This window comes from Peromyscus leucopus, chromosome 8b, assembly GCF_004664715.2.
Source record: "Peromyscus leucopus breed LL Stock chromosome 8b, UCI_PerLeu_2.1, whole genome shotgun sequence".
Lineage (NCBI taxonomy): Eukaryota > Metazoa > Chordata > Mammalia > Rodentia > Cricetidae > Peromyscus > Peromyscus leucopus.
The window spans coordinates 99,303,940-99,321,551 of NC_051086.1; the positions used below are offsets into that span (position 1 = coordinate 99,303,940).

The following is a 17,612-nucleotide window of genomic DNA, read 5'->3' on the forward strand; positions in this document are numbered from 1 at the left end:
AAACTTCCTGCTCACTGGTACACCAGGAGTTGGAAAAGCCACAATAGGCAAATAATCTGCATCAAGTTCAGGACTGAAGTGCATTCATGTGGGTGATTTAGCTCAACAAGTCTGATCACCCGATATCATGGAGTCTGGTAAGATGGCTTCTCCCAAGAGCATGCCAAAAGATGCTGAGATGATTGATGGCACAAATCCTGAAGGACATGGAGATTGCAGAACATGAGCCAGGAGTTATAAATCAGATGTTGGAGTTTGCCTTCCAATAGAATGTGACCACAATTCTAGATGATGCTAAAATTTATTCAAGACATGCTAAGAAAGATACTGTTGATGCAAATGATGTGAGGTTGGCACTCCAGTCCCGTGCAGACCAGTCTTTCACTTCTCCCTTGAAAACCAGTCTTTCACTTCTCCTGTGAGAGGTTTTTTTATTACATGTTGCAAGATAAAGAAATCAAACCCCATTGCCATTGAGCAAGCCATACTCAGGTCCTCGGTTGCCTCCTGATAGATATTGCTTAATTGCCCCAAACTACAGTCTTTATTAAAAAAGGGGGGGAGAGGAGTAACAGTTCCACTGTGAAGTGTTGGCTCCGTTTCTAGCAGACCAAGTACTCCCACACTAGGCACTCCATTCCAACTGAACTGTCTCAACTAAAGTAGGCATGCCAGTGTCCCTCACAGGGCAAAGGTTTAGTACAGAAGCCTGCTCCTCAGTCTTTTGCTTTAAAAGCTTTGATTCCTGCAATATCAGCAGTTCAGAACGTTCTAATTAACCCATCATTAAATGGATCCGAAAACATTGTTATTGTTACTGATATGGTATTACAAAATGCAGCCAACGAGTCGGCAAATGTGCTGATAAGAAAACTTGAAGATGATGATGATGATGACGACAACGATGATGATGACTATGATCATTTGTAATCTAACTGTGGTGCATGTAACATGCATACTTGGTCTTGAATCCTTTGTACTGAAATTAAACAAGCATGTTAGATGTTTTAATGCTGTATTTTAGAAAATGGTATTTAATAAGTATACTTACTATGCTTTTTAATTGAAATGTTCAGCTGTAATAGAACTAGCAATGGTTTTTCATCAACTTTTATATATAAAAAATTTTAATTGTCATTTATAAAAAAAAATAATAAAAGAACAACAAGACCTGAAGGTGTGACACCAGGGCCCCAGTCACAAGGCAGGCAGAAGAGCTGATTCTGCCCTGCTGACTGGTCCCAACCTCATCCCCACCGCCCATCTGTGCACCTTAGGTCAGTCCCCATGCCTGCTGGGAGCACCATATGGCCCCAGGCATACACCACAGCTCTCAAGTCTCCATCCTCTGGTCAGTGGTCACAGACTAGCATCTGAGGTTCTGTATGGATTAACAGGCACGTTCTGGTTTGCTCACAATAATTCAAGGGAGGGCCGGGCAGTGGTGGCGCACGCCTGTAATCCCAGCACTCGGGAGGCAGAGGCAGGTGGATCTCTGTGAGTTCGAGGCCAGCCTGGGATAGAGAGTGAGTTCCAGGAAAGGCGCCAAAGAGAAACCCTGTCTCGAAAAACCAAAAAAAAAAAAAAAAAAAAAAAAAAAAAAATTCAAGGGAAACTTGTTGTCTGTGTAAGTTCCACTGTGGATGCTCTGTCCTTGGACCAGAATCCATCTTTTGGTGGCTCCATCTCTCCCTGGGCTCTAGATAATGTCAAACATCTTCCACTCAAATGTGTTTGATTGTTTTGTTTTTACAGATAGTTGGGTTATTTACTAGAAAACTAAACATAAACTCACTATATATCTTAGTAGTTGTGAAGCATACACACTGGAGAAATAAAAATGCATAATCATATAAAGGAAAATATGTATGAATATGGATAACAGTTTTATTTGTAATGGAAGGGACCCAAATACTCCAGTGAACAAGTAGTTAAACAAACTGTTGTGAATTTATTCCATTTTGTGATAGAATCACACCCAGTAATAAAGAGGAGTGAATTATTTCTAAGTACATCTGCTTGTATGGATCCCAGAATCGTTGTAACTTACCAAGCATGGAGGAAAGCTGATCTCAAAATATGACATTGAAATGCTTTCATTTCAAGTACATTCTCAAAGTGACAAAACCAGAGTTGGAGAACACATTAGTGGTCTCTAGTGGACAGTCGTGGGGTAGATTGACATGAAGTAGGTTTTGTGATGATGAAGCAATTCTCTGTTTTGACCATGATGGTCATTACATGGATGTACACATGGGACAACAGTGCATAGTTAAACACACATGTAAATGAACACATGTGAAAACTGTTGAGAACTGAGTAAGCTGCAATGCAGTTCACAATATTGTGCCGACACCTCGCACTACACACATACAGTGCGCCCCTGGTAGGGGAAGCTGGAAGAAAGGGTCACAGGACTTGTGCATTATAGGCACGAGGTCTCTAGAGGGTCCAGTAACTGTGCATGTCAACTTCAGTGGCCCTTCATCCTAGCTCACTTCTGCCTTTTACACTACCTTGCGCCTTGAAACAGTTATGGTTGGCATGGTTTAAGAGCCTCCATGGGGGGCTGGAGAGATGGCTCAGAGGTTAAGAGCACCGACTGCTCTTCCAGAGGTCCTGAGTTCAATTCCCAGCAACCACATGGTGGCTTACAACCATCTGTAATGAGATCTGGTGCCCTCTTCTGTATACATAATAAATAAATAAATCTTAAAAAAAAAAAAAAGAGCCTCCATGGTCTCTGTCCTTGGTCCTGAACGCCTACCTCAGCGGCTTCACCTCCCCCTCCAGAGCTCTGTTCTTGGTCCTGAAGCTCACCTGGTGATTTCACCTACCCCTGGGCACCAGCTAATCCCTCCCTGTTCCTTCCTCTCCAGCCCTCAACATTCTGCTAGCCCACACCTCTAGACTCCTAGCCGACACCCTCTGTCTGGTAATGCAGTCATGCACTAGGCTCCACACCATCCAAGCCCGCCCCTCTCTTTCCCATACCCAGCAGTTACTCCCATCTTACGCTTAGACCTGCCACTCTCTGACTCTTCCTTGAAGATGATGCACCACTGGCCAGGTAAACTCTCCTATATTACATCCAGGATCTTGGTATGCTCAAGAGTACCCAATGTTCAGAAGGAAAATGTAAGCAAGGGTTGATGCTGAATCCATACACTCCATCTGAACTGTTAGAAGGAAATCTTCACTATGCTGGACTGACAGACAAGCCTCACTCTAAGAAACTATGTTCGTGGTGTGCTCTGTCAGTGGACAGCTTCCATGGAGAACTATCATCATAAGAGTTACCCCTTGGGTCTTTACATTCACATACGATGCTCATATAAATATGTTCTCTCTGTGGGAACAGGCATCACTAGTTCAAGGCAAGCCTGAGCCTGAGGGTGGAGAAAGAGGTCTGACATGAATGCCTGGAGTGAATGGAGATGGTGACACTTGTAGCTAACCCTGTGAGGCCCCCCCTGCAAAGAACATCAAGGAAGAAACCTGGCAAGCATTCAACAAACGGGCCTTTTTCTGAGCTGAGGATGTCCAGTGGATGCCCAGATGATATGATATCTCCTCACTACTGGCCCTGCATCTGTCTTTGAATATCTATCTTTATCCTCAAGGTGTTCTCAGCCAGTTTCTAAAGTGAACAAAGATGAACCCTAAGTTGGTACTATGCACAGGAGACCCCTGGGTTAGGAAATACAGAGTGACATCCAGAGCACTCACCACCTTTCTCTACTGCTGATCTGAGTAACCACAGAACTTCACTTTCAAGGTGATTGGCTATTTTCAGCCCAGCCAAGTATGTGCTGAACTCTGACACATGCTCTCTGGTCATGGGACATAAGGAGGCTTCAAGATCATGTGAACTATAAGGATCAGATGAGGTTTTTAAAAAAGCTGTATTTTTGAGAAAGTGGGCCGTGAAGATGCTCTGCCAGAAGCCGAATCCTCTGGGATTGTTCTAGAAGAGGGAACATGGCCTGTGATCCAAATCTATGAGGGATGTGTTCCTCAGGAAACTCTTCTCTGTAGGAAGGAGGTGATTGCTGCCATCAGAGACAATGACCTGAGATGCTTTTATGTCACAGAGATCAAGGGGGCTAGAGGTGCTCAAGAACCTTCTAGAGGGTTCTTACCCTTTGGAGCTGACATGAGAGCAGAAACCAAGAAATCTGGAGAAGGGAAAGGAGGACCTCCAACACAGGGCTCAGGGGAGTCTTGTTCCCTTTTTTGGGTCGGTGGAGGATGTTTATATAGCCTTGAGTCTTGTTTATATAGCCCTGGCTGTCCTGGAACTCACTATGTAAACTAGGCTAGCCCTGAACTCATAGAGAGCCACCGGCCTCTGCCTCTCCAACACTGGGATTAAAAGTATGTCCCAACCTTGTTCCCTCTTTATGCTGAGGACTCCACAGGAGTCTGATTGCTAAGACTCTCAGATAACCAGGACCCTCCCTTAAGACATGGGAATAGTGAAGTCCAGAATCCAGGCACTGCTGCCTCTGTGCAGAATCAACCCAGAGTCCAGTGTCTCTCATCCAGTCTGCAAGGGCTGAGTCCCTCCCAGAACATTCCTGGGATGCTTCGCTTCATAGCTCTTGGGAAATTCACTCTAAATTCCCCCCAGGGATCTTCTGAAGCCTGTTCACCCAGAAGACAGCACAGAGCATGCTCAGAAACAGGGGTAGCTTCAGGAAGACCAGGACCTGGAAGTGGATGCTGCTGAGCAGGGACCTGTGGGCATGTGGGGAAGGAAAATGAGTTCAAGAGGAGGTTCCAGGACCCATCTGTCTCGTCCCATGTTTCCTCAAAAGCCCAAATGACCCAGAATCAAACTAGAAAATTACTCAAGGAAGTCTGCCCTTGTGGTCCCACCACCCTTCCTCCCCGCATCTCTTGTTGAGGGGTGACTAGTGAAGAGAGGAAAGGGTTCTAGGTAGACACAGTTTACTAGAAGCAAGGCCCAGAGCCACCTACTGTCTTCCAGTTATTAAGTGACGTTATTAGTGGTGGGGCAGATCTCACACAGCGGCGCAGGCCGGCTTCCTGACATAGTTACAACTTTGAACTGCTGTGTCTTCTGAGGTCAATTCCCTAACGCACATTACAGATGTGCACATTACAGCACCCAATCTAGGCAGCTCTGGGGGTCGCACCCTGGGATTTGTGCATGTTAGACAAGCATTGTAGCAACTAAGCTACATCCCCAGTCTTCAGCTGACTTCTTGAAACTAGTTCTCCTGACTTTCTCTCCCTCAGGGCCTAAAGGCACTGTCTTAGTCAGGGTTTCAATTGCTTCAACAAAACACCATGACCAAAAAGCAAGTTGGGGAGGAAAGGGTTTGTTCAGTTTACACTTCCACATTGCTGTTTATCACCACAGAAGGTCAGGACAGGACCTCAAGCACAGCAGGAACCTGGGGGCGGGAGCTGATGCAGAGGCCATGGAGGAGTGCTGCTTACTGGCTTGCTCCCCATGGCTTGCTCAGCCTGCTTTCTTATAGAATGCAGGACCACCATCCCAGGGGTGACACCACCCACAACGTGCTGGGCCCTCCCCTGTCCATTACTAATTAAGAAATGTCCTATAGCCATATCTCATGGAGGGATTTCTCACTGGAGGTTCCCTTCTTTCAGGTAACTCTAGTTTGTGTGTCAAGCCGATATAAGACGATCCAGCACAGGCATCATAGCCCTTTCTGAGTACCTCTGGGAGAGAAGGGAGAACAACCGAAAACTTCAGCCTGGGGCTGGGTCTGCTCCTCGTGAACAGCTCCTGGGAGCAAGACCCCGGCTGAACAAAGACCTTTACATCTATTTGTTTATTGTGGGGTTTGGAGACTGAATGAAGGTGACAAGCACCTTTACCCACTGAGTCACCTCCCTGACCTCCAACGATGACCTTTGAAGAGTCTATACAGAGCTAGGACTGCGAATCTAGAGTCCAGCAGGGATGGATAGAAAAGAGAGGGGTGAATGGGAAAGGTCTGTGAATCTACCAAACATAGACTCGGCCTCAAGTCCGTGTCCCTCGAACCCCTCCTCCACACTTGGCACCCACATGCAGGCTTGGAGGATGTGGAAGCTGAGATCAGAGGGGGAGGAAATATCACTCAATAGTAAGGTTTCCTCAATGTGGGTGACACTGCCAACCCCCCGGAATCCTACAGCTCCTGACTCTCTCCAGGCCTTGGACCCTTACCATAGTTGGAGGAAGAACAGCTCGGTGGTGCTCATCCTCAGATGTCCAGTATTCACTAGTGGGAGGGTGGGAGTTGTTGCTGGGAGTGTGGTCTCCATGGGAGTTGTGGCTGTTAGAGATAAAGATACACATCAGGTCACTGCTTGATCCCAAGCCTGCACTAAATGAGTGTCTGTGTGGATCTGACATCACACAGAACCATACATTCACAGAGGGTTTCGAGAAGTGCTTTAAACCATATCCTGGGTGGGGCTCTCAAGGCTCAGCCATATCCTGGGTGGGGCTCTCAAAGGCTGAAGGGGCCTTCCTACCAAAAGACTGGTCCTATGTGTCATCTCAGACTTTCCTCCCATCCCTGACTCTGCCCAAGGGAGGGCAGAGAGGTCTTCCAGGATTCCCCCTGCTTAGTGAGAAGCCCAGGAGAGAGAATGAAGGAACACAGCTCAGCTTGTGGCCCAAGGATTCTCCCAGAGACCATGGAAGGTTTTCACGCATCTTTCATATGGGAACAATTAAAGATCACTTTAATGCAACACTAAGGAGGAATTAGATTGTCTCTAGGCTCCTCCTAGAGACATCAGGAGTTGGGTCATTTGTGTGACCTATATCTCAACCGCCCCTCCTATGGGTGAAAGGTCAGCCATCTCTCTCTCCATGTCTATAGCACACTCTCTCCCCAGCCCAACTGAGATGAGGACAATATTCATAGGCACGCTTCAAGACAATGCCCACCCATGTCCAAAGCACAGACCCTTCCTAAAAGTTCTGTGGCTGGAGCCAGGATAGTCTTACCTGGGAAAACATGTACCTTTACAAGGACGGCTGGGTCACGTGACCATGAATCCCAGATAAAGAAAGTTTGAATCTTACACCAGTAAGATCCAGCGTCATCTTCGCTGAGGTTCTCCATGGTCACTGTCATGGTGAAGTTCTCAGTATGGTCTCTGATGGACACTCGGCCATTCTTCTTTTCTTCCCCATTTCCTTTGGTTTCCACAATAGTTTTACATTTTGTGTCATACTCTCCTCGACACCAGTATTTGAGATGGTTCTTGTATGATTTTCCATATTGACACTGCACATGAAGAGAGCCTCCCACGTAGCCAGACACAGAGCCAGGGCCCGTCAGAGATAGACAGCCTGGAAAACACAAGCCTGAGTCAAGACCTCCTTCCTGATGGGCCCAGAAGTAAGTTTCCCTGAAGCATGGGGAGATCCAGGAAAAGGACCAGGAAGGACATTTGGACTTGGGACCCAAACCAAAAGAACTGGAGGCTGTGACAGAGAAACAAATAAAAACCTGTCCCCAGTGGACACTAGGCACCAAGTGACCACACAGGGACTTTAGGGACTGGTTAAGTGAAGTCAAGGCTGACATAAAGTTAGGTTATAGGCAAATCACTTCCTTTGGACTCATACCTCTGCATTCTGGAATCTTCTGCATGTCAAACTTGCTCTTTAAAATTTTAACTTCTAAACTGCATGTGGTAGAGCCTTCCTAGCACTCAGGGGCCTGAGATGGGAGGATTTTGAGTTTGAGGTCAGCCTCATCTACATAGTGAATTTCAAGCCAACCTGAGCTATGTAGCAGACCATCTCAAAAAAAAAAAAAAAAAAAAAAAAAAACCTGATTTACTCCACTATTGCAACCAGGCTGTGTGTGTGTCCTGACATAAGTTACTTCATATTGTTTAAAATATTTTTCTAGATTGTGTCTTGCCATGAGAGAATATATATATATGTGTGTGTGTGTGTGTGTGTGTGTGTGTGTGTGTGTGTGTATTCAAACTATATATATTCAAACTATATATATTCAAACTATATATATTCAAACTATATATATATATGTTTTTTTGAAGATAGGGTTTCTCTGTGTAATAGCTCTCTCTGCCCTGGAACTCACTTTGTAGACCAGGTTGGCCTTGAACTCACAGAGCTCCCCTGCCTCTGCTGCTCAAGTGCTGAAATTAAAGGCATGCGCCACCACCACCCAGCAAGAGTCTATTTTTTTTTAAGATTTTTACATTTTATTTTATGTGTGAGGCATGCATGCCCTCAGAGGTCAGAAGAGGATCCCTGGAACTACAGTTACAGATGGTTGTGAGCATCCATGTAAGTTCTAGGAACCAAATCTGGGTACCCTGTGAGAGCAACAAGTGCTCTTAACAACGGAGTCCTAGTCAGTCCCAAGAGACTGCCCTTTGCAAGTAACTCTTGACTCTATTTTGAGAATGGAGGATAATCGCACACACCGGAATGGACACAAACACCAGCATCCAGCACCACCCACATGGCTCAGGCTGATAGCTGACATATTTCTGGAAGTAGAAAGGGGGCACCCTATAGACTCATTGGGGGTAAACTGAGACTTTAGGGGTACATGGGCAGTATAGAAAGAAAGGGAAATTACGGGTAAATGAGAAGGTGGTGGAGCCTCCTTGTCCTAGAGTCTGATCGGAGCCTCTCACCAGCAAATGAAAACTTTCCAGCACAATCAGTATTTGCTGTAAAGGCTGCCGTCATAGAGTTGGCATTCCTTTCATATATAGATATTTAGTGTTAAAGTAGGAATGGCCCAGGCTTAATTAAGGCTTGAACTTGCCCTTGGGTGAGGTTTCATTCCTTTCCTCACATTGCCCAAGAAAGTGGTATCTTAGAGAAACCCTGCCTTGAAAAACCAAAACCAAACAAACAAAAGACAAAGGTAGCTTTAGGTCTACTAATAGTTTGCTAAGCCTTATTCCCTTGAACTCCAAGCCCAGCTAAGCCCTTCCTCCCTGAAGTTGCTTCTTGCCAGTTGTTACAGCATCAAGAAAACTGATACATCGTAGCAGCGCAGCCAGCAGGAAGCATCCTGAGCTGTTTCTTGAACATACAAGCTTGTCTTGATTCTAGACACTTCCATAGCCAGTGGTAAGAGCTCCTGAGGCTGACTACCAAGGTCCAGCAATCAAAGCCCCCTTTGGTTCACCTAATTAACATGCCCAGTTAAAATTAAATACCTCATCCTAACACAGGGTTTCCCCCTTTAACTTTATAAGTCAACTTTGGCCTCTGTGCCACATCTCTCTCCCCTCTATCCAAAGGCAGTCCTTTGTCCCCCCCAAGACAAGTCCCCCTCTCCCTTTCCATCGTCCCCTTCCCTTCTCCCTGATCACCCATCTCCTTTACCACCCCAGCCCAGCCCACCCTAACACAGACCTCCTCCCCTTCTTCTCCTCCTAAAAATGACCCCTGCAAGGTCATTTGCTGCTGTGTTCTGCCTGAGTCAGAAAGCAGCCACTTTAACTTTTCTTCCCCACTTAATAAAGGATCTCTGTGAAAATAGGTGTTTGTGCCTAATCCGGGGTTCAGGAGGGAACCCCGCTGAGTATGGGGGTCTCCTTTAGGTGCCTCTTACTGTGTGTCTATAAAATGGGGACTTTGCTGCCTTCTCTGCCTCATTCACAAATGTCTCATATAGGCTTAAATGGTATTAACGGTCCCAATGAGATCATCTACTGTGGGCTCCATGGGCTGCTGAGAGCACACAGTACTCAACATTCTGCACTTCAATTAAGCTTTTTTATTAGTTTTTCCATTAAAAATTATTTTATTCACTGGGCATAGTGATGCATGCCTTTAATCCCAGCACTCAGGAGGCAGGGGCAGGTGGATCTCTGTGAATTTGAGGCCAGCCTGGTCTACAAACAAACAAAAAAACAAACAAGCAAAAAAAAACCCTAAAAACAAAATTATTTTACTCAAATTATGTTTTCTCAAAGAGAAGGCTCTGTGTGAGTCATCTTTGCAAGTTCTTGTGCTGTTTCAAAGCCACATTTGCTGAACTGAGCATTTTAGATGGACTTGGTGTCATCTCGACTGGAAGACAGTGAATGACAGAGTGAAGGTGAACGTTGAGCAACATCTTTTGTGTGGAGCCAGAGCCTGAGTCAGCTGAGGACGTGGCAGCACCGGCTACAGGAGTCTGGGGAGCCAGACCATTTGGCAATTTCACCCAAATTCCAATCTGAGCATTTGTACAACATTCACATGGGGATTGTCTTCTCTCTCCAGGCTCCTCGGCACCAGGCAATGGGTCATGGCGGCGCTCTCAACACCTCCATGTAGCCGGGGAGGGGGGGGGCACCTCAAGCCACAGGCCAGGACTCTGGTAGCTACTGATCTAATCAAACCTAAGAACCTTCCAGAATTTGCAGGAGGGAACCTGCCTCTCCACTACATAGCAACAAGGCCAGGACAGAAATGCCTTTTGTGTTTTTGTTTTTGAGATAGCATTTCACTATTTTAGCCAAATCAAACCTGAACTCAAGATCCTCTTGCCTCTGCTTCCTGAGTGCTGAAATCACAGGCCTGAGTTATCACACCCAGAGCATTATTTTATTTAATATGATGTCCTCAGGTTCATTCATGTTTTGATAAATGTCAGTACTGATCTGAGCACTGCAAAATGTGTGCACACATCAAAATAACATTGTACCCCATAGTGTGTGCAATCATCATGTCAATCAAATAAAATTCTAATAACATTATAAACTTGAAAGTGTGGACTATAAAATAGAAATTCAATGAATAGAAATTCTAGTTTCTCCCTGGAGGGCCAGGATCCAGAGGCTAGATGTCCCAGAGACCTAGGATAGAACCAAACATGACTGGAGAAAAATAAAATGTCACCGGGCGGTGGTGGTGGTGCACACCTTTAATCTCAGCACTTGGGAGGCAGAGCCAGGCAGATCTCTGTGAGTTCAAGGCCAGCCTGGTCTACAGAGTGAGTTCGAGGAAAGGCGTAAAGCTACACAGAGAAACCCTGTCTTGAAAAACCAAGAAAAAGGAAAAGAAAATGTCAGTGTAATGATTCCTAATGATATTCTGCTATACTCATAGATTGGTGCCTAGCCCAATTGTCATCAGAGGGACTTCATCCAGCAAGTATAGAAACAGATGCAAAAACCCTCAATCAAACATTAGGCTGAGCTAGGGAATCCCGCTGAAGAGAAGGAAGAAGGATTGTAGGAGCCCGAGGGGTCATGGACATCACAAGAAAACCCACAGAATCAACCAGCCTGAACTTACAGGGGTTCACAGAGACTGAACCAACAACCAGGGAGCCTGCACGGGATTGACCTAGGCCCTGTGAATATATGTGACAGCTATGTAGCTTAGTCTTCTTGTGGGACTCCTAACAGTGGATGCAGGGGCTGTCTTTGATTCTTTGGCTGGCTTTTGAGATCCTACTGCTCATACTGGGTCTCCTTGCCCAGCTTTAATACAAGAGGAGGTGCTTAGTCTTAATGCAACTTGGTATGCCATGTTTTGTTGATGTCCATGGGAGGCCTGGCCTTTTCTGAATAGAAGCAGAGGAGGAGTGGATTAGGGGTACAGAGGGGAGATGTGGGGAGGGGCTGGGAGGAGAGACGGGAGGGGAAACTACATCCAGAAGTAAAATAAATAAATACATTTAAAAAAGAAGTTCTAGTTTCTCATTAACTTTTTGTTTATTTATTGGTAGGGGACATGGTATTCATAGAGGTCAGAGGACAACTTCAGGGGGTCAGTTCTCTCCTTCCGTTTTGTGGGCTCCAGGGACCAGACTCGAGGCTCGTGTTGCAAGCTCTTTCTCCTGTGAGTCATCTCACTGGCCTAGCTTTGTTCATTTTATTTTGATTTTTGTTGTTGTTTCGTTTTTCTTTCTCTTTCTTTCCTCCTCCTTTTTCTTTAGACATGGTCTCTCTGGTAAGCCAAAACTGGCCTCAAATTCACAATCCTCTTGTGTGTGTGCCTACAAGTGTGTGCCACCCTGCCTGGCTATTTCTGTTGGTTTTTTACCAGAAACCACTTCCTTTCTCTTTGCCTCCCTCCTCCACCACCCACCACCCACCCCCCACACCCCACCCCCACTCTGGAATTGTCCCTTCTGTCTTTTTTTCTATCGTTTTCTCATTCCTCATTCTCACACTCATGATATAAACCCTGGTGGGTCTCCTCTACAAATATAAAATGCCTGCCTTTTCCCAAACAGTCTTTACAGCCTTGGGTGGGTGCAGCGGGTGGAGGGAGGGTTATGAAAGTAGAGGGTGGGTGGGATGCCAGGGCTGAGATACAGCAGAGTGCACTTTGTCAGTACAAATTGCTTCAAAGTTGAAATCTAGGAGTGAGCACTTGCCTGCCCAGGTGCAAATATACCCTTGGTGAAAAGGTGAATGGGTCAGGTGGTGAGGCCAGCTAGCTCCTGAGGATGAGTGAAAAGGGGTTCCTGTTTTCAGTTAACTGCACTGAACTACTGCACTTGGGTAATTTTGTCAAATGTAAACAAGCTTACTCAAAGAAGCTGGAGTGGTCCTGCTTCATGGTGTTTACTGATTATTGTGGTGTCAATATTCTCATCCCATCTGACTTTAAGTTGCCATTTACTGTAAAGAAGGGAAAAGCCCACTGCTGGGGGAAGTCTTTCTGTATGCTGGGAGTATGTGTCTTTCCCATTGGCTAATAAATGGACTGCTTTGGCCACACTTTTTATTATTATGTATAAAGTATTCTGATTGTGTATATCCCTTCAGGCCAGAAGAGGGAACCAGATCTCATTACAGATGGTTGTGAGCCACCATGTGGTTGCTGGGAATTGAACTCAGGACCTCTGGAAGAACAGCCAGTGCTCTTAACCTCTGAGCCCCAAGTCTTTATTTTTTAAAACTATCTACTTCTCTTTCTTTCTTTCTTTCTTTCTTTCTTTCTTTCTCTCTTTCTTTCTTTCTTTCTCTCTTTCTTTCTTTTGTTCGTCCTTCCTTCCTTCCTTTCTTTCTTTTCTTTTTTTTTTTTTTTTTTTTTGGTTTTTCAAGACAGGGTTTCTCTGTGTAGTTTTGGTACCTGTCCTGGATCTCACTCTGTAGACCAGGCTCGTCTAGAACTCACAGAGATTCGCCTGGCTCTGCCTCTCGAGTGCTGGGATTAAAGGCATGTACCGCCACTGCCCGGTTCTATTTCTTTATATAACTGTCTATCCTCCTTTTCTTCTCTCTTCCAAGCCTATGTACATTTTTACACACACTAAACAGTTTATTCCATCTGAATCTGTCTCATTGTGAATCTATAATCTTTCTCTGACCAGGAGATATTTTAAACTGCTAAGCTGCATGGCTTGGACCAGCAACCTTTGCTGCTGACTCTGCCCACATCAGCTTTCCAACATGGCAGGGGTACTCAGGAGAGTCACACTTACTCCACTAACTCTAGGGTCCATGCTGCCATCAGGGAGCATAAGTTGGCCCATAAACCCTTTTTGTCTGTTTGAGTAAAAGCTAAATCCACCATGCAGTGTGCTGCATGGCTTGGAGACACCTCTGTGTACTGGGGCAGGAATCCACCATGCTGCTTAGCTTATGGTAGCTGGCAGCCAACTCCATCTCACAGGCAGCTGTTGGGAAACAAGTCTCTGTGCTGCTACTGACATGAGACTGTGAGACTAGGAAGCCTAGTGTGGCTCCGTTACTGTGCGTTCAGAATCTTTAAGCTTTCTTAGGTCTATGTGGATCAATGCCCAATGGTGAGTGCCAAATGTAGTCAGAAGTTTTCCTGTGTCCCACCCGTCCCATAGCTTCTCAGACAAGTAAACACATAGACACTTATATTACTTACAAACTGTATGGCCTAATGGCTCAGGCTTCTCACTAACTAGCTCCTATAACTTAACCCATTTCTATTAATCTATAAGTTGCCACATGGCTGTGGCTTACTGGTATTTTCACATCTTGCTTCTCCTGGTGGCTACTGGCATCTCTTCTCTGCCTGTGCCTCTCCTTTTCCTGTCACTTTCCTGGACTTCCTGCCTGCCTATAAGCTGCCTTGCCATAGGCCAAAGCAGTCCATTTATTAACCAATGGGAAAGACACATATTCCCAGCATACAGAAAGTCATTCCCTGGCAATCCTCTTTTCTATCTAATCAAAAAGGAAGGTTTTAGTTTTAACATAGTAAAATTATATGTAACAAACAGTTATCAAGTAAGAATTACAATTATAATATCTAGTCTATTTGTATTTGGCAAAATTAAAGAAAATATTCTGTCATCTATTCTATTTTTGTGAGTCTAAAGTTTCATACCTAATTTATCTTTGATCATAACTAAGGAAAATTACAATTATGACTATCTAGTCTTCAACAACATCAAAGACCCCAGAAGGATATATTACCTAAGTAAACAGGAAGAGCATTGTAAGCAACTTCTAAAAATCTAGAATGACAGAGACAGCTACCTGCTTTGACAGTCACCCAAAGTTCCTCTGTAATATAGACCTTTAGCTTGTAGGTCTAGAGTCTCAGTCACTTTTCTCGGTGTCCTGTAGAATGTCTGGCAGTCTCCTCTGCAAAGCAGGAACCTGAAGGACCATTTCACCCTTGTTTTGGTAAATTCAGTGGTAATTTTCCTATGGTTCCTGTATGTCCAGTTTATGCAACATATTATCAGCAGTCCAGGCAAGAGCAGTTTCTTGCCCAAATGGCTATTTTTGCCAAGAAGAAGATAAACCCCATATGACGTCTCTGACGCCCATCCTCCTCTTAGAAGTAATTGGTGCTGCCAGGAGCAGATGAGTCTCACTGTCCAGAAAGCCTGAGTTTTTAAAACATTTTAAATGCCATATTCTATAGGTCTTTGAAGTCTTTGAAGATTACCTACCTAATCAAAATATATCTATATATGCCTAGAAAACTTAACTAACATGACTATAAGTTTGACTATCATAGATGACTATGGCTTATTTTTTATATTATTCTTATTGTCTCTTTAAAGACTTTACTTTTTTTTAAATATATAAGTGTGTTTACTTGTCTGAGAGGCTGTGGGACAGGAAGGACACAGGAAAACTTCTGACTACAGCCCATATTCATCTCCTGCAATCTGGGACAAGGCAGCTCCAAACATCATTGTTTCTGCAATCTACTCCAGTAATTACAGTCTCCACCACACATTCCAAATTGTATGAAGAGTATATCATCATCATCACAATCATCATCCCCATTATTGTATTCACCATCCTTACTATTATAATCATTATTATTATCACCACCACCACCACCACCATCATCATCATTATCACCTTCAATCAGGGCAATTCAAGCCCCTCCTAAATATAACACTATGCATCTAATTGTCTTACTTAGCCTAAAGATCTAGATTGGTTTGTTGTTTATTTGTTGTTTTGTTGTTTTAAACCAGACTCTCATGTAGCCAAACTGGCCTTGAACTGGCTGTGTAGTTAAGGACGTCCTTAAGCTCCTGATCCTCCTGTCTGTCTCCCGAGTGCTGAGACTACATGGGTGTGAAGCAACTCCCTGGGAAAGATCTAGATCCTGAAGGTGTTGAGGGATCTTGGAGGTCACCCGGTCTCCTCTCACTTTACTCATGAGAAAGCTGTTTGGGGGCCATCAAGATGTCTCAGTGGCTTGCTGTGCAAACCTAGCTGTCATAGTTAGGTCCCTAGAATCCCCATAAAGGTGGAAGGAGAGAACTGACTACAGAACTGGCCTGTGACCTCACATTTCCACCCACAACCACACACACACATGCACACCCATAATTTTTTTTTTTAAAAAAAAAAAAAAGGAAAAGAAAAGCAAACTGTGATCAGAGTCACCCAACTGGTCTCATCCTTTAAATCCTGGCCTTTAAATTCTATGTTCTGTGAGGGTCCATTTAAAAAAACCAACAGCCAGGCAGTGGTGGCACACACATTTAATCCCAGCACTCAAGAGGCAGAGGCAGGCAGATCTCTGAGTTCGAGGTCAGCCTGGTCTACAGAATGAGTTCCAGGACAACAAGGACTAAACAGAGAAACCTTGTCTTGAAAAACAATAACAACAACAACAACATGAAAACTCATCTGTAAGAAAGAGAAATATTCTCTAATTTTCATTCTGAAATATTTCCCATAGAAAAATGTGTTTCCCTCATTTTTTGTCTGTTTTTTAAGACAGGGGTCTCACTATGCAGACCAGAGTAGTCTTTCGCTCATAGAGATCCACCCTGCCCTTATCTCCCAAGTACTGGGATTAAAGGCATACACCACCATGCTTGGCCTACGTATCTTTTAAAGCAAGTATTTTTTTAAAGGCAAGATCTCACTATGTAGCCAAGGCAGGCCTACAACTTGCAAGCCTCCTGCCTCAGCCTCCTGTGTGCTGCAATTACAGGTACACGCTATCAGACCTGTCTATACATTATTTCTTACAAACCTTTCCAACCTCCTTAAACTAAACTCCAATAAGACAAAGCCATTGCTACTTCTGCACTTTCCATAATCTTTAAGATCTCTATCTGCAGTAAATGTAAATTATTGCTTTCCTGTTTGACAGCTGTTCATCCTTCAAGACTGACTTCCATGAAGCCTCAATGAAGCTTCCATTCCTCTGAGAGAAAAGCTGGCGGGTCCCCGGTGTAGTCTATTTCTACATGAAAGCTCCATGTTGTAGCAGGTCCCACACTGTAGTAAAATTACTAGACTGCCTCATTTAAATAGGATTAGCCTCAACTGGGGAACTTACTTAGAGTTGCAACATTCAGAACAATCCAGGCTTGCAGTTGCTACTTAATAAAGGTTTGTAGAGTCCATGGATGAATGTTGGCGTATACAGATAAAGAGACGGGTGCATGGATGCCCCTCTTTTGCTGACTCCTCGTTTCTGGCTTGAACCCAGGACTCCTCCTCTCCCATCCTCTGAAAAATTAGGTTCACAGATCCATAGCCCCACTCACCTTGAAGGCAGAAAAGGAGCAGACCTGGGCACAGCCACATGCTCCTGCCTTGCTGGGTGCTGCCTCTAGGAAAATTCAGGTGGCTGCTGGAATCCAGATGTGCGTAACAGAGCCCTGGCACCCACCTTCTTGTTCCACTTTCCTCTGTGTTTTTCTCTCGTCTACTTCCTTCCCACTCTAAGCTACTTCCCAGTTTAACAAAAGAGGAAGATGAGCAAGAGCCACTTCAGAGAATGAGCTAATCCACCACGTAAGCCTGCACTAAAGAAAGGACAGTTTTCACAGCCGAACCTTCAGGGAAGCCAATTGCTATGTGTGGACACTCCAGTGGGAAATCCCTGTTTTTCCCACTCCGTTCCTGGTTAGTGTACTTCCTCAATCTCCATAGCTTCCCTTTGCTATGTCTATCGACTTTGGGGTCATCAGCAATTGTCTCTGTGCGGTTGACTTCAGGCTTCCTCATCCACTTCAGCATCTCAGTATCCCTCTAGACTCAACGTTCTGACTTCCTGTGGGCCAGCGCTACTTAAGTTATCAAGTGTTCACCTAATTCAGAATCAAGATCACCACTCACGATGGAGACTCCCGTCATGCCAACTCCAATCCAGTTTCCATCATTTTATAACATTATTTCTTTATCTGTCTACTGTGTGCACA

At 44.7% G+C, this 17,612-nt stretch overlaps 1 protein-coding gene and 1 pseudogene across 2 annotated transcripts; one reads left to right on the top strand and one right to left on the bottom strand.

Annotated features, from left to right (window-relative positions):
- Positions 1-121: 121 nt before the first annotated feature.
- On the top strand, positions 122-952 carry LOC114707033 (annotated as a pseudogene).
- Positions 953-3,406: 2,454 nt separating this feature from the next.
- On the bottom strand, positions 3,407-17,109 carry Cd300e (CD300e molecule). 2 transcript variants are annotated; one of them, XM_037200813.1, is made up of 4 exons: positions 16,956-17,109; positions 7,079-7,348; positions 6,209-6,317; positions 3,407-4,740 (listed from the first exon to the last, which is right to left on the bottom strand). In XM_037200813.1, exons 1-4 carry the CDS (start codon positions 16,993-16,995, stop codon positions 4,614-4,616), a joined length of 546 nt encoding a protein of 181 aa, XP_037056708.1. In that variant the 5' UTR covers positions 16,996-17,109; the 3' UTR covers positions 3,407-4,613. The 2 variants fall into 2 exon arrangements, with proteins under 2 accessions (XP_037056708.1, XP_028745467.1); XM_028889634.2 differs by having other exon boundaries at positions 7,001-7,348.
- Between the last annotated feature and the right edge of the window lie 503 nt (positions 17,110-17,612).

Coding starts and splice junctions, on each gene's coding strand:
- Cd300e (XM_028889634.2), bottom strand. CDS start 16,995: ATGTGGCTGTGCCCAGGTCTGCTCCTTTTCTGCCTTCAAG. Junction 6,318..7,000: donor AAAGGTACATGTTTTCCCAG/GTAAGACTATCC, acceptor TATCTCTAACAG/CCACAACTCCCATGGAGACC. Junction 4,741..6,208: donor CTGTTCTTCCTCCAACTATG/GTAAGGGTCCAA, acceptor ACATGCCCACAG/GTCCCTGCTCAGCAGCATCC.